Raw genomic sequence first — 17,329 nt, forward strand, 5'->3', positions numbered from 1 at the left:
AACACACCGCACAAGGTAAATATTTCAATGCATTCTTCACGATACGAGGGTAAAGTGTTTCACAAGGAAGCCATGATGGACTATCTTCCTGCATTTGTGCTCCTGACATTCCAAAAGAACCTTGCTCTTTTTGTTAGCCAATGAAATAACTGAGCGCTTATTACACAAATAGTTTGAAGAATTCCTATTCTTGATATCATCGAAAACACAGACACCTGAAACCATTTATTTATCGCTGCGGATGTCTGGGCTAATTCCGCTCAATGACGGTCAATAAAAACATTCCGGAAGGAACTGTGGGCAGAGACAAGTGACCATGGCCTGTTGAACGCAATCAGCCCGTATCTATGCTCCATATATGCACGTCACCCTTGCATTGCTCTTCTGTATGTGTCCTGTTTACAAAGCAACCTTTGTCATTCCCTGTTGTCCCAATTTATTGACCGTTTGAGAAAACACTAACAACTACACGCAGCCAGCAGAAATACCATTGGCCAGAAAAATAACTACTGGCCAACTGTATCAAGAACTACTGGACACATTAGCTACAAAGTAGGACCTATCCCTGAAAGCCATATATATAAATATATAAAGTACAATTTGTAGCCACCATTTCACTGTTAGCAAATAGTTTATAAAGTACACCACTGGCAGTGGTATAAAGTAAGCCTATTACTGGTCATATATATTTTATAAAGTACTATTAGTAGCCAATAGTTTAATATGTACTCCTAATAGCCAACAGTGTAGAGATCCAGTGAGGGATTCTACAGGTCTAAGGAGGTGAGATGACCTTAAAGGTTTGTGCCATACTGGTAAACATGCATGTCCACCTAGCTTGTTCAGTGCTCTGAAAGGCAGCTGAGTAGATAGACACTGCCAATGACTGACCATCTGAACGCCTTTGCCCCCAGAGATCCTGGCTGGTTAATGTGTAACCCACCATTTTCCCCACCAAAAACCACTAGGCGGGTACGCTGTAGGACGGGAGGGGGTCCTCAGGGAGCACTGCCCCTCAGGAGGCGTCCCGCTGCTGCTTCTCTTCATCAGCTACTCAATAGGTGAGTCCATTTGCTAGCATGCTTGATGCAGTTGCACTGATTATAGATTATATACTGTTGCTATCTCTTGCTGGATTTCACCCACTGCTACCAAAATGAAGAAAGACTTTTGAACAAATGGACCATTCTCGTGGATGGTACCTGCTTTCATCAATTTAGGTTAGGCTTAAGTGCAACGCTTAGATGGTCACTTTAAGGTGTCTCCCACTATGAATGACAATATTTATGGCATTTGAGATCTGCAGACCTCTCATCTGTGTCTAGAGCTAAACATACCTAAAGACTTTGCCTTTGACAGATCGTTGACATTCTAAAATGCTGTGTTTATTTCTATAGCCTCCGAGACACCAGTGCTGTTACTACCATGGATTGTGCTGCTGCTGGGGGAGCTCTCCTTCACCTGGACATCCATGTGGACGAGGAGAACCCAAGGCTTGGAATCCTGGAACTTCTTAAAAGACTACGTCCACAGTGGAAGACTAAAGACATTCAGATGAAGGTAAGTGGAAGTTTCAATTTCTTCATAACATGTAATGTAATGATTGTAAAAAACAATGCTCTATGTATTAATCAAGAAATCATTAAATTAATCGATCTATCCGTCTGTCTGTCCCTATGTCTGATTGTCTTTCCCCGTCAGTCTTAGCTATTTTCTATCCCTGTGTCTGTCTATATGTCTGTCCATGTGTCTGTCCCTTCCTGTGTCGGCCTATCTATGGTGAATCAGTGGTTTACTTCAGATTGCACATAAATTGCATATATACTTACATTTTCAATTTGACTTACCACTTACATTTGTTACACGATTTTGGGCATTTAAACCCAAACAGGAAGAAAGTGGCATCTATAGATTACTGTTTACACATTGTTGTAATGTTTGGTTAGCCAGGAGCCAGGCGCAGAGAGAGAGACAGAGTCCAAACAACTTTCAGGGATCTTTATTGCCTAATAGACAGCAGGCCAAAACAAACCCTATAGAACCAACAAGATTCAAAATACAGCTGAAAGAACTAAGAATCTCCCTAAAAATCCACGGGAGGACGCAGTAGTGGTCCTACATGGAATTACACCCCGGGCGAGCCCCCCCGAGCCCCATATATATATACTGTAACGCTCACCCCACGGTGGTGCAGAGTTGAATAAACAGGCGATGTCTGGCTTGCAATCCTGCTCTTTATTAGAAGATAAACAGTTAACCCGGTCACTGTTGGCCGTGACCACGCCGTCCATCCAGCCGAACCAAACTCACTCAAAAACGTCCCTTCCGGACCCCCTCACGTAGTCCTCCTCCCCACCCCCTCTCGCGAGACGATCCCCCATTAACCTCTACCAATAACATTAGTGCATAACCCAACACATGTGAACATTTGCATAACTGCTGAACGCATAATAACAGAACCACATTAACCCAGCTCGTTACACAGCTCCCCCCCAACAAAGTCCCTCGTCCCGAGGGACTACACAAAGTCTCTGAAACGGGCCGGCCGACGTCCCTGTCTCCGCGGCCGCGTGGGGGACGCAGGCTCTTCTGCCCGGTGGGTGGGGCAACGCCCCTGTGCAGTGGAAGGTGTCTGTGATGGGAAGGGGAAAGGAGGGATGTGAACAGGGGGGTCAGTCACTGTCTCTGGGGAAGTATGTGCAGGGGAAATGGGGCTTCGATAGGGCTCGTGTGCCCCTGTGTAGCCGCGCGCAGAGGTTGAGCCGTCACCCCTCCTGGCGGGCGCCCGGGACTCCGGGCTTGGGGAAGGGAGGGAGTCCCCTCTGTACGGGGCCAACCTGTCTCTGTGGAGCGCAACCTTCTTCCTCTTTCCTGGCAGCTGGACCCGGTACACTACTTCACCCAGCCGCTCCACCACCTGACAAGGCCCCTCCCAATGACAGTCCAACTTGGGGCACCTTCCCTTCTTCCTGCGGGGGCGGTACACCCACACCAGCTCTCCAGCTTGGAAGTGTCTTCCCTTCGACCTTATGTCGTAGTTCCTTTTCTGTTTCATGCCCGCTTTCTCCAGCTGGTCTCGGGCAAAGTTATGGGCGGACTCCATCCGATCCTGGAGTCTCCTGGCATACTCTCTCCCCGGAGGAACAGCAGGGGTGTCAGGGGGCTTGCCAAAGGCCACCTCCACCGGCGTCCGTAGCTCCCTCCCCAACATGAGGAGGGCAGGCGTGCATGAGGTGGACTCCTGAACAGCAGACCTGTAGGCCATGAGGACGAAGGGCAGGTGCGTGTCCCAGTCCCGTTGATGTTCCGCGGTGAGGATTGCCAGCTGCTTTCCCAGGGTCCTATTGAACCTCTCGACGAGGCCGTCGCTCTGGGGGTGCAGGGCTGTGGTCCGGGTCTTATGCATGCCCGTGCGCTCACACATGGCAGCAAAGACCCGCGACTCGAAATTCCTCCCTTGGTCACTGTGGATGGTTTCTGCCACCCCGAACCTGCTGAACATGCCCTCTACCAGAGCGTCAACCACCGTCTCTGCTTCCTGATCTGGTATTGCATACGCCTCAGGCCATTTTGTGAAATAATCCATGGCGACCAAAACGTATCTGTTGCCTGTGTCCGTGCGGGGAAATGGGCCCATGACGTCCACAGCTACTCTTTCCATGGGAGCCCCCACCGCCTGTTGTTGTAGTTGTGCGCGGGACTGATCTGGGGGGCCCTTGTAGGCCGCGCAGAGGTCGCAGCGGCGGCAAAAGTCCTCTACGTCCCTTCGGACCCGCCCCCAGTAAAACCCCTGACGAAGCCGGCGGAGTGTTTTTGCTACTCCAAAGTGCCCCGCTCCTGCGGTCCCATGGGATGCTCTCAGCACAGCGTCTCTCAGTGAACTGGGGACTACCACCTGCCACCTTTCTTCTCCCGTAGCAGGCTCCTTCCAGGCTCTCTGCAGTACTCCATCCCTTACTCTCAGCGCCTCAAACCTAGTCCACATGCCTTTCGTAGCAGTGGAGCACCCAGTCACCTCCTCCCAGGGTGGTCTCTGACCTGCCTCAACCCACTGTCGCACCGGTCGTATGTCCATGTCCCGCTCCTGTTGTGTCTGCCACTCGGCCACGTCAACCATCTGCGTTCCGCGGCAGACTGGTCCGGCCCCCTCGTGCATGGGACATGTCTCCTCCTCGATACGGAGCTCTCTCTCACGTGCTTCTCTCCGCTCACAGTACTGGCACCCTCCCAGTGCGCAGGGGCGGCGGGACAAGGCATCGGCATTGGCATGGCTGGCTCCGGCCCTGTGTACCACTGTGAAGACATAGGACTGCAGCGTTTCAATCCAGCGTGCGACTTGGCCCTCCGGTTCCTTGAAGGACATCAGCCACTGCAGTGCCGAATGATCTGTCCTGACAGTGAAGGGCCGGCCACACAGGTAGTACTTGAAGTGCTTTATCGCCGCCACCATGGCGAGGAGCTCTCGGCGTGTGACGCAGTAGCGGCGCTCAGCCTTGTTGAAGGTTTTGCTGAAATACGCCACCACTCTCTCCCCCTCTGGCCCCGCCTGAGCCAGCACTGCACCCATGCCCACGTCGCTGGCATCCGTGTCCAGAGTAAACCGCAACCCGGGGTCCGGGGGGGTGAGGATGGGGGCCTCCGTCAGTGCCTTCTGGAGGGAATTGAAGGCTTGTTGGCACTGTGGCGTCCAGGCGAATTCCCTGCCCTTCTGCAGCAGGTGGTGCAGGGGGGCGGCTGTGCAGGAGAAACCTCGCACAAACTTCCTGTAATATGAGGCCAGGCCGAGGAAGCTCTTCAGCTGTCGTTGGTCAGTGGGTGTGGGCCAGTCTCTCACTGCATGCACTTTCTCCTCCAGTGTGCTGATGCCCTCTCCTCCCAGTCTGTGACCCAAAAACTCCACCTCCTTCCTCATGAAGCGGCACTTATTCGGGTGTAATTTCAGGCCCGCCGCCGCCACTCTCTGCAGCACCAGCCTCAGCGACTCCAGGGCTGTTTGGAACGAGCTCCCATGGGCCAGGATGTCATCCAAATACACCAGACATCTCTGACGGGGGATGCCAGCCAGCACCCTGTCCATGAGTCTTTCAAAGGTGGCTGGGGCGTTGCACAGGCCGAAACTGAGAACCCGGAACTGCCACAACCCCCTGTCCGTACAGAAGGCAGTCTTTTGTCTTGCTTCAGGGCTGAGGGGCACCTGCCAGTACCCGCTTCGCAGGTCGAGTGAAGAGAACCAGGAAGAGCCAGACACCAAGTCCAGTGACTCATCGATCCTGGGTAACGGATACGAGTCCTTCCTCGTCACACTGTTCAGCGGTCTGTAGTCCACGCAGAATCTCATCTTGGTGCTCCTCTTTTTCGACACCATCACCACTCCCGAGGCCCAGGGGCTGTCTGACGGTTCAATAATGCCATCTCTTTGCATCTCTTCAACCGCTCTGTCCGCAGCCTCACGGTGAGCCATGGGGAGACGCCGGGGACGCGTCTTGATGGGCCGTGCACCCCCAGTGTCTATTTCGTGTTGGACCAGGTGTGTCAGGCCCACTTCGTTGTCTGTTAGTGCAAAAATGTCCGTAAAGTCAGATAACACCTTCCACAGCTCTTCCTGCTGCCATTGCTCCAATTGGTCGCAGTTCTGTCTCCATATCTCTCTCACCGCCGACAACCTGTCCGTCTCCCCCACCGTAGCTGGCTGGGCTGGGGAAGATGAATGGGCGTGTGCAGAGGGGGGCTGACCGTTGCTGGGGGCATGGGGCACCAGTGGCAGGAAGCTGCGAACAGGGGGGGTGATTCTCTCTACTGGGGTTTTTGTGTCATGGCAGTGCGTTTCCATGGCTGTCCTGACCAGGGGGTGTGGCTTTGGGGACTGGGTGGGCGGTATCAGTTTAACAGTGGGGCCCCCAGGAAAGGTCAATGTGTCCTCCCCTAGGTCCAGCAGACAGCGCGCAGCCCTCAAAAAGTCCAGCCCCAGTATGCAGGGGTCCTGCACCTGCGCCACCCATACTCTAAAATCCACTGACAGACCTCCCACATTCAACGTCACCCTCCCCTTACCAAGCATAGGGGCCAGCTCACCAGTCACTGTCCTCAGCTGCACCGTAGTCTGCTCCAACTGTGTCCCCACTGGAACTATATCTGGCCTCATCAGCGTTGCTGTGGAGCCCGTGTCCACAAGGGCCGTACGTGGGGTCCCGTGTATGGTGACGGGAACATGGCAGAAATTCCCAGAATGAGTCCAACCCACCACCATCGTGGATTCTGTATTGTCTGCTTCAGGGGGGAATGGAGCCCCTCTCCCCCGTCTGTGCTGTTGGGCTCCTCCATCCTCCACGGCAACTGCATGGGACACCATGCCCGGGGTCCGTACCGTCCCATCTATATGGGCCCCGGGCCGTTTCCCTGGTCTTTGGAATGCTTGGAGCACTGTCTGAGGAGATGGCCAGGCTGTCCGCATCCCCAGCAGACCAGGGGGCGTTGGCGAGGCCGTGTGGCACTTTGCGGCGAATGCATGGACACAGCCCGTATCAGTTCGGTAATTTCAGCCACCCATGCAGGCTTTACTTGGGCTGTATCAGTGCATGCAGCGGTTCTCACCGTAGGACCACTCTCTTCAGGGCTGCCTTCCATGGTCCCGCCCCCCACAATCTCCCTCTCTAGAGCCAGTTCCAGAGCCTCTTGTATGGAGCGGGGATGAGCGAGCTGGGTCTGAATGCGCAGCCCGCTGGGGGTTATGGCTTGGATGAACTGGTCCCTGGCGAGCTCCGTCTGTATCGCCGGGGGCATGTGGGCATAAGCCCTCCTGGCTAGGGTTTCAATGTCATTAGCTAACACACGGAGGGGCTCTCCAGGCCGCCTGCGTCTGTTGGAAAGTTCAGAGCGTAGGAGACCGGGCTGTTCACAATGTCCAAAACGTCTCTGTAGAGCCCCAACAAGAGCCTCATAATTATTTCTTTCTTCTGGGCTGAGCAGTAACAGGCATGCCAGTGCGTCGTCTGTAAGGCATAACGCCAGCTGTAGCGCTTTATCATCCTCCGACCAGCCTGCAGCTTGTGACAACAGTTCGTATTGGGCATGAAACGCCTGCCAGTCTGCCTTACCGGAGTACTTTGGTGTTTTACATGGGGCCCGGCAAGTATAGGCACCGCCCCTTTGCCACACAGGCTGCGCATACTCTCCGCTGTCCTGCTTTGGAGGAGCCGACGCGCCAACGTCGAAGCGTCCGTCATGTCCTCCGCTCTGTCGGGGGTCGGTGGAGCTCATTCCCGCGTCGTTAGCCATGCGCCTCGCCGTCTCCTTCAAGCGGGCCTTGGTCTCCGCAGCGCGCTCAAACTCCGCCGCCAGACCCACCGAACGGGCATAACTGCAGCTCCCTGCCTCCTCCTTAACTTTCGGCCGTGCTCCGCTCCCGTGCGCCATGTCCGTTGGCAGTACAAACAGCAGCACGCCGTGGTAGGTCCGCTGGCCGGCTAGACTAATGGCGAACACCGGAGAAAAACCAGTCCGTCGCTTTTACTTCTGACACCAGTGTAACGCTCACCCCACGGTGGTGCAGAGTTGAATAAACAGGCGATGTCTGGCTTGCAATCCTGCTCTTTATTAGAAGATAAACAGTTAACCCGGTCACTGTTGGCCGTGACCACGCCGTCCATCCAGCCGAACCAAACTCACTCAAAAACGTCCCTTCCGGACCCCCTCACGTAGTCCTCCTCCCCACCCCCTCTCGCGAGACGATCCCCCATTAACCTCTACCAATAACATTAGTGCATAACCCAACACATGTGAACATTTGCATAACTGCTGAACGCATAATAACAGAACCACATTAACCCAGCTCGTTACAATACATAAGCATAAACAGCCATGTTTTATCATAACAATATGAGTGAAAGATAAACTTATATTTCTCAATTGCAAGAAATTCAAGGTGTGACTGACTTTAGCCCACTAATTCCATTAGAGTGTTGCTCTATACCAGGCGCGTACCGTCCATGTGGGCAGGTGGGGCGGGGAACTACTTGCAACAGCATGCTCTCAAAGAAATAGTTTGGAAATCATTGCTCCAAGTCTATTTTTAATAATGTGATATTAATAATGTCATATTAACTATCTATAGTTTCTGTAGGCTTTCTGACTATTTTTGGTCTGTTGACATCAAATTTTGGATGATGGTTGTGGGCGGCGATTCTAGCTGTTAAACGTCTCATGCAATGTTGGGGCGGGGCAGCTCAGCGACCGCGTTCCTCCGTATGTTTATCACGTAACCCTGCAGGCTTCAATAAGGATTTCAATCCGTGCTAACAGTGCGTTCCCCCCTTGTCCGTTCCATTTGGGAGACCCAGAGGTGAACTGTCAAGTTCACAAGGTGGTGGAGGAACCTGGACATTGGCAGACAGTGCACTGGTCCCAGCTGAGACACATGTAACATGGGATGAATGGCGTATGGAAGATGGTAGACTTGTACGAAACAGGATTCACTTGAGGAAGCACCTCAAAAGGACCCACAAAATATGGCGCCAACTTGCTGCTCTCCATCCTGAGTGGAAGCACTCTTGCTGAAAGCAAGCCTGGTCTCCAGGCTGGAGAGGGATGGAAGTCCGACGTCCCCGGTCAGCTTGGTGGTCTAGTCCTGGGACCCAGCGGGGCATCTCTGGCCAAACTCCAGACAGTGACGCACAAAGTCCATTTCTGCTGGTACTGCCACCTCCACTTCCTGCTTGGGGAATAATGGTGCTTGGTAGCCAATCTGACACTCAAAAGGATATGAAGACTGTAGGGAGTTGTGAGCATATTACGCCCACACTAGCTTGGAGCTTCAGGTTGTCAGGTTGGATTTCACCAGACGTCGTATTGTCGTCTCCAGGCCCTGGGTTACCCGCTCAGTCTGGCCATTAGACTGAGGCTGGAGCCCTGAATGAAGGCTTGGGGACGCACCCAGGACCCGGGAGCAAAATGCCCTCCAGAACCTGGAGATGAACTGGCATTCCCCTTGACGAAACCTAACTGTCGTGAGAGCACATCTGCTTTAATGTTCTTGCTTCCAGGGCGATAAAAGAACAAAATCAAAACTGTTCAACAAAAGTGACCACCTAACCTGTCTTGAATTAAGTTATTCAGAGATCAATAGTCTATGAAATGCAGGGTACGGTCCTTCTTTCCCACAAAGAAGAAACCTGCTCCAGCCGTAGAAGGAGATGGAGGGAGTGGAGACGACCCCCAGAAGGACAGGAACCGGCCATTAGGTCAATCGTGCTGTAGGGGCGGTGTATGGGCGGTGTAGGGGCACTGTAGGGCCGGTGTAGGGGGCGGTGTATGGGTAGTGTAGGGGCAAAGCGGTGGCCCTTCTCTTGTTGAAGTCCTCATGGAGGTCAGCGCAGTCCGACGGAGCCGTAGACAAATCCAGAATCTCCACTCAAAGTAGAGAACCTGAAGTCCTCTCCTGAAAAAGCTTAAGACAAGTCAGAAAGCATGATGGACCCCATTCCTCCCATTTTCTCCTCGTTCAATTAGCACAAGGTTTGTGCTGTGGTAGCCGGATGTTGAGGAAATAGGCTAGGACCAGCAAATGATCCCCACCTATGAATGGCCCTGCTGCTCCGCTTGTAACTGCTTGGTGGAGCTGGCGAGGACGTGTCTCTACTCTGGAGGAGGCCTGACACTCAGCTACCAGTTGGTGAACTGCAGGGGTTTGTGCAGCCATTCCTTCCTCTTGCCAAGAGAGTTGTTCTTGGTGGATGCAGAGAGGATCTGTTCTCTTTCTGCTGGGTCTGTTTCTGGCTGATTCTTCTGTAATGTTTGGTTAACCCGGACCCAGGCGCAGAGTCAAAAGTCCAAAAGTCTTTGAGGGATCTTTATTGCCTTTATTGGCCACCAGGCCAAAATAAAGCCTACAGAACTAACATGATTCAAAAACAAACTATAACTGAAGATAACTAAGAATCTACCCAAGGCTGACGGATCTGTCTGCAGGCTAGACAAACAGGACTTTTGCAAGCTAGTCAATCAACAACTAACTTCACCTTCAGCTCACTTAACATCTCCTTGAAGATCAGTCATTAGGAAAAGACAATCATTTAAATGTATCTAGAACTGTTATGTAAAACATGGACCAACACATGAATCTCTTGTCGATGGATGAACACATTACTTTGTCACGAATGATAAACACCTAACTCCCAGCCACACGCATGCATTCAATATAGATGAGCGCATTAATACCGCAAGGGATGAACACATGAATCGCTCCACAAAGTCGTTTCAGCAAGATACTGATCAACTAGGGCTTCCATTTTTCTTGCAGCCTGGGAATTGAAAAAATCTAGAAATGTGTTCCTCACTGGACAGGGCCGTGTGCCAGCTTCATGTGCAAACACAAGGTCCAATCTATAGAGGAAATAGGGTTTATGTTTGCAGGTGACAGTCTGTTGAAGAGCTGACCTCTGCATCTGGGCAAGGTTCAGCTATACGCACACACCAACATACACACTCTATAAAGTGGAGGATTCTGTCCCCTTTGACTGTTCCAACAATGCATTTTTTCTGTCAAATACAAAATATACCCTGGAATCAGAATATAAATCAGTAAATTATCTATTTATCTATTTATATATAAATATATATAATGTACAAAAAAAGAAAAAATATATATGCAAAGATATCATTTAACCTCAGGTATGATAAATTTAATATGTTCACATGTCATCTTGTGTTTCCTGGATGCCAGACTGATACAGTGGACAAAGGGATATAAATTGTTGGTTAGCCACATGTCAAGACTTTTGGTGTTTTGTAAGAGATAATAGACAACGAGAGAGAGAGAAAGAGAGAATGGTATTGTTGCAATGGCTCCAAGGTGTATCCATTGGCCCTTGATATAGCGGTATGAATACTTGATGGGATGTCAAGGCAGGCATGTTTGTTCATTTGTGCACTGGATAAAACACTTACACGGGCAATGTCCCATCTGAGGTGTACATAAGGCCTTGGGGAAGGTGACGGCGGAGGAATAATAACCATGGAAAACTATTATCGCTTGGCTATTGTTGTTAAGATTGTACCCTGAGCCTTGCAGCAACCAGAGCAAATATGAGGGCATTCCATGCTCTGAAAGGCTGGATGCACACATGATGCTGCACGCCTTTACATCCTGAGACCCAAGGACACAGCCAGAGTGTTAATCATCCATAAGTTATCTGTATCTGTTATCTATTCATCTATCCAAATTGCACTGTTGTGAATGCTGTTTTAATCGGATACAGAGGCAGGCACACACACACACACACACACACACACACACACACACACACACACACACACACACACAAACACACAGTTTCAACTCATTCTATTGAGTACAAAACAACAACATCAAATGAATTGTATTTAATGGATCTATCTATCTGTCTATCTTTATAGCTATCTTTATATCGTTATGACCTACTGTTGTATGTGTCGTTTTTTTGTACTCCTAACAATCATGGAATATCAGGCCTGATTTTGGCTGGTTTCCCTGTCGTTTCAGTGAGGCAGGCTGTGTCTCAACTGCCACCTGCTGCCTTGCTTTCTATCAAGGCAGTATCCCTTGGAGCCAGTGTTGTTGTATGAAGCCACCTGTAAATGATTCTGGATTGAGACAGACTTCCAAAGCAGCAATGTGTCACGATGTCCCCAAAATACAGTTGTCCCAAAATACATCCAGGTGAGGGTTAGGCTACCCGGACACCTATAGTATAACGCTACAGTGTCTAGTGAATTGTATGTACAACGTCATTATACCGCTCATACACAACAATGGTACTAAAGAAGTTTCACAAAGTTGGCGTGGGGCATAACCACAGGGTTGGCCCCCTCCTTCCTAATATCTCTAAGAGTTCGTATCCCAGCTGAAGCAGGGGGCCACAATACTAGTTCACTGGCTGTTTAACAGCAGTTCACTGGCTGTTTAACAGCAGTTCACTGGCTGTTTAACAGCAGTTCACTGGTTCTTTAACAGCAGTTTACTGGTTCTTTAACAGCAGTTCACTGGTTCTTTAACAGCAGTTTACTGGTTCTTTAACAGCAGTTCACTGGTTCTTTAACAGCAGTTCACTGGTTCTTTAACAGCAGTTCACTGGTTCTTTAACAGCAGTTCACTGGTTCTTTAACAGCAGTTCACTGGTTCTTTAACAGCAGTTCACTGGTTCTTTAACAGCAGTTCACTGGCTGTTTAACAGTGGGTTCACTGGTTCTTCAATACTAGTTCACTGGTTCTTTAACAGCAGTTCACTGGTTCTTTAACAGTGGGTCCACTGGTTCTTCAATACTAGTTCACTGGTTCTTTAACAGCAGTTCACTGGTTCTTTAACAGTGGGTCCACTGGTTCTTCAATACTAGTTCACTGGCTCTTTAACACCAGTTCCCAGTGTCCAACCTTCTAGGAAGATGTGGTGGGCGTCTTGGAAAAGGTCCCAACATTCAACTCAATGGACCCTGTTCAAGGCCTCCTCCTGGAGGTGCTGTGTTAAATCCTAACTTTGGTCTACGTCCTCCTCCTCACTTGGGCTCTGGTTGGTGACTGAAAGAGAATGAGGTCACAGATACAAGTGGCTGAAATCAGTTTCCACTTTGAGACACTGCAAAAATCGAAAAAGCTCAAACATATTAATGGAAAAAACACAAATTCAAAAGGCACAACACAACTGAAGGCATCAACGGATGTTGACATTGAAATGGACCATTTCTGCTGCAGACCTTTAATTTGACATTTATTATACAATGTGGATAGCCTTATTAAAAAGTTACCTTGATACTTTTCCTTCATTTGTGTCAGGTTTATCTGCATCATACAATCATTTGATGTCCTTGCTACACAAACTTGCAGAATGCCATTCAGAATGCAGGTTGCCTCCATGTGATAAAATGTCTACAACTTTCAAATTCTTTGCTTTTGCATTTGTGTTTAGAACTTGTAAAGAAGCAATATCGAATCAGCTGCCCCATACAAGTATGGAAAGACCAGCTGGCCCTTCCATCTCTGCAAAGTGTGTGTCTTAGTTTAGTTCAGTAAGAATGTGGATTGTACAATTACTAAATGTATTCTGCTTTAAATGTCCATTTCTACGTCTATCTCTCTGTCATGTGTGTGTGTGTGGTAGTCCCTGTTCCTCCTCACAGCAGCGTCCTCTCCCTCCAGGTGTTCACGGAGGGCATCACCAACCGGCTGACGGGCTGCTTCGTGGGCTCGCTGCAGGAGGCCTGCGTCCTGGTGCGCGTGTACGGGAGGAACACGGAGCTGTACGTGGACCGCCGGCGGGAGGTGGAGATGTTCCAGCTCCTCCACGCTCACCGCTGTGGTCCTCTGATATTCTGCAGCTTCCACAACGGCATCTGCTACGAGTTTGTGAGGGGAGAGGTGCTGGAGGACCGGTTGCTCAGACAACCGTCCATATTCAGGTTAGCATTACGTCGTCGTGCTGCTAATAGTGCCAAACAAATGAATGAAACCAGTGCAGTGGCCGTTGGAAGCAGGCCCATTTAAATCATGCCTGTTCGTGGCTGATTGCTAAGAGAGAATTGAAGGAGAGACATACAGAGATGTAGAGATACTCCTCTTATTGTACATACATTGTAAAACCCCACTATTGAAATATTGATAACCCAATTCTCTTGACAGCTTCTTTCAGAAAATGTATTGTTAAAGGGACTATTTATATTTATGGAAAAAGTTATGATTGCAGCTCATTCATTTTTATATTGAAAAGTTATAGACACATCGTTTTCACTCCACAAAAATAAAGAGGCTTATACACATCCAGTGTAATGGATGAACTGTGTTCATAGTCAGTGGTAGGGAATAGGTAGGAGTGTTTACAGCAACTGCAGCTGAACGCTATTATTAAGGAGACAGGTACACATGTTTTAGCCATCTAAGATGAACGCCCAGAGGACAGGCTTTAAGATGAACCCAGAGCCCTGATCTGAGGTCAGGCTTTAAGATGAACCCAGGGCCCTGATCTGAGGTCAGGCTTTAAGATCGAGGAAGTCCTCTCTATATCTTAACTGTGTGATTCATCCCTCCATAGTAATTCTGACCATGAGCTCCAGAACTAAGGTAGCCATGAGTCTCCTTCTCGCCCAAACTGAAGAATCAGCTGAACGTAACGGCCAGGAGGCACCAAAATAACAACTAAATAAACAGTTGAGAGGTTAAGGGGTCAAAGGTTCATTATTAATGATGCCCCTTTTTAGTTTGTTTAGAGGAAGAAGACGATAAGGGTGTGAGAGGGAGCTGTGGTTTGGTGTTGCTCTCACAGTGGACTCTGTGTAGACTGATTGCTGCAGAGATGGGGAGGATCCACTCCATCAAGGCCCCGGGCGGGGCGCCGGCCGAGCCTCTGCTGTGGGCCAGGATGTCCAAGCTGCTCACGCTGGTCAAGAACAACGTCCAGGAGGGTACTGATCACCAAAGGTGGGCATGGAACCAGAAGAGCCATGTTCAATGTGAACAAGCTTTAAATGCAAAAAAGAATCAATCTATTTTTAAAAGTCGGCCAAGTGTTTACCCTGATTGTCTTTGGAATTGATCTTAACTCATCTTTTAACCCAGATTAAGGGTTATGTGTAACAAATAGCCACATTTTCTATTCAGAAAATAATCTGAAATGAACAAGTGAGAGAAAGAGGGAGAGAGAGACAATGAAAGTGAGGGAGAGAGAGGGAGAGATGGGGTAAAGAGAGAGGGCGAGTGAGGGGGGAGGTTAAACTAAGACGTTTATTCTAGGATTACCCTTTCTGACAACGGTGTGTTATCAATAAAGGAGGGGTGACAGGTCTAAGGTTAGAGAACTATTCTAGACATTATGGCGGCAGATGGGAGGGGGCGATGCTGATCTCAGCACTTAGTTCTAGACAAATCAGGACAAAGGGGAAAGAAACAAAGGTGAATGTGACTGAATGCAGCGCGATCCAGTTCAATGTAGCTTCATCCAGTTTGTTGGTGTAGTTGAAGAATATCAATCCAGGCGGTCAGACTGCAGTGTGAGTTATCCATTAGAAGGGTCTGTTAATGAAGCCCTCATTCTAGAGCAGACTAGATCAGGACCACGGGAGACACACACACAACTCAGGTAGGATGGCAACTGTCCACATGTGTCTGTGCCTACAACATGTGGAATGTACTCTCAACCTGTTCTATGTTATAATTATTAAAGCCATGAGCTATTTTAATTAAAATATGCTCTCATTAGTTGGACAATTTTTGAGGTATTTAGTAATGTGTGAGTGAAATGCACCACATGCACACGGCCAATAGATGGTGCTATACTGTGAGACTTTCAGGGCCAAAAGGTGCACTGAGGTTATGTGTGTGTGTTTGTTTGTTTGTGTGTCATTCCGTTTTTGTGCGTGTGTGTAAGAGAGAGAGAGAGAGAGAAAGAGAGTGAGAAAGAAAAAGTGTTGACAGTGTGTGTATTTGTGCACGTGTGTGTGTGTGTGTGTGTGTGTGTGTGTGTGTGTTATAAGCATTTTCATGGGTTAGTCGTCATTTAAAGACTGTCTGCATGTAAGCTTGTTGTCAATATGATCTTCAGAGGAGAGGTGCAGAAAAAGAGAGAGAGAGAGACAGAGGGAGAGAGAGCGAGAGAGAGAGCGAGAGAAGAGGGTGAGAGAGCAGGAAGAGGCTGCACCTGGAGAAGAGGCATCATGCTCCCCCGCTGGGCAGAGAGAGAGAGAGAGAGAGAGAGAGAGAGAGAGAGAGAGAGAGAGAGAGAGAGTCGGATAGAGAGAGAGAGAGAGGCGGATAGAGAGAGAGAGAGAGAGAGAGAGAGAGAGAGAGTCGGATAGAGAGAGAGAGAGAGAGAGAGAGGCGGATAGAGAGAGAGAGAGAGAGGGGGGAAGAAAGGCTCCAACAGCTGCGCTGCGTGGCGGTGCAGAGCAGTGGTCGTGAGAGACGCACCAGGAAAGAAAAGCGGAGGAAAGGAGGGGGGGGGGCAACCTCCTCTCCCCCCAGCGCCCCCCGCGGAGCAGCCCCCGCCTGCCGCCGCCACAGCCTATTAGACCAGGAGAGGAGGAGGAGGAGGAAGAGAGAGATGTGCTGAGCTCGACTGGCGTTTGAAATCATATGTAAATAAGGAGCATTGATGATGAACCAAGAGAAGAGGAAACTCCACTAATTACACCGAGCCCTTCACCGAGACAGGCTGACAGACGGAGGAGAGAGGAGAGGAGGAGAGAGGAGAGGAGGAGAGGAGGAGAGAGCCACAGTCAGGGGCTAGGAGGAGAGAGGAGAGGAGGAGAGAGGAGAGGAGGAGAGAGCCACAGTCAGGGGCTAGGAGGAGAGAGGAGAGGAGGAGGAGCAGAGGTTTTATAGCGGAGGTCTGATCCCCCTTCCACCAAATCCAAATCATTTAATTCCTTATCGTTCAATCGCTTTGACTTGTTAAGTGAGAGGAACTGAAGCTTTTAAAGGGAATCGTGTCTTTATTCATCTCTCTGCGATGGCTCATGAAAGGTACAAGATAAATAATACATGTGCAACGAGGATTAAAAAGAGGATTTATGTGTTCTTAGAAAGGCCCACCTCCAGTAGGATAGATACCCTATTAGTGTCAATATGAAGATAAAATAGAGGACATAGGGGTGTACTCGTACACAAAAGTCACGATTCGGTATGAACCTCAGTCCAACAGGGTTAAAATTGTATTTTTATTAAAAAAAATTAATTTGATTTGATTTTGATTTATTCAATTGTATCAAACAAATTCAAAACAAAAGTCCAGGACTTATTTCCATTGTGGTCCTCAACACAAAACATCAGGACAAGACACTCCCATAGTGGGTGATAATCAATAAAAACATATAAAAAAGATATATATATCAAAAAAAAATTAGGTACGCACCAAAATGAAACGTGCATCGAACCGTTAGACCCGTAGCGAAAAATGTCGGTACGAATCCGCGTCTCGTTACACTCCTAAGAGAATATGAATATAAAAATGGTGTACAATTACTTGGAAACTCAATGTAGTATTGTTAGAAAATCACTAGAATTCACTGGTTTTAGGCTTCACCCTTTTCAATTATGAGTTAAAATCCTGACAGATGGATTTAATCCCCTCCACAAAGGAAGCGTCTGCATCAGGTCCTTTCATCAGGTCCATGACATCTGAACAGGCTTCACCAGGGTGAGCAGGTCCGCTCCGTCCTGCTCCCCGCGCAGCTGGAGTCAGACGCTCCGCGGCGCTGGGAGAACGGCTCCACGTCCGCCTAAAGGCTGCTTTATTGTGCCGGCCTAACGGCCCACTAAATTACAGAGACAAGTGTGTATAATAGAGGAACATCTGTTTGTTCCCGCTGGGTA

General features: G+C 49.2%; 1 protein-coding gene across 3 annotated transcripts in view; it reads left to right on the forward strand.

The window, feature by feature from the left end:
- The first annotated feature begins 968 nt into the window (after positions 1 to 968).
- The window catches only part of LOC311357407 (ethanolamine kinase 1), a 20,996-nt gene continuing 4,635 nt past the window's right edge, over positions 969 to 17,329 (forward strand). The window contains exons 1-4 of one of the 3 annotated variants that reach the window (XM_084477342.1): positions 969 to 1,061; positions 1,398 to 1,560; positions 13,166 to 13,425; positions 14,300 to 14,440. In XM_084477342.1, coding sequence (XP_084333468.1) covers positions 1,426 to 1,560; positions 13,166 to 13,425; positions 14,300 to 14,440 — 536 coding nt within the window. In that variant the 5' untranslated portion in view covers positions 969 to 1,061; positions 1,398 to 1,425. Of the gene's footprint in view, positions 1,221 to 1,397; positions 1,561 to 13,165; positions 13,426 to 14,299; positions 14,441 to 17,329 lie in introns of all 3 variants that reach the window. The other 2 variants (XM_084477341.1, XM_084477343.1) reach the window with 2 other exon arrangements.

Source organism: Micromesistius poutassou (genome assembly GCF_964030765.1).
Source record: "Micromesistius poutassou genome assembly, chromosome: 13".
Classification (NCBI taxonomy): Eukaryota; Metazoa; Chordata; class Actinopteri; order Gadiformes; family Gadidae; genus Micromesistius; species Micromesistius poutassou.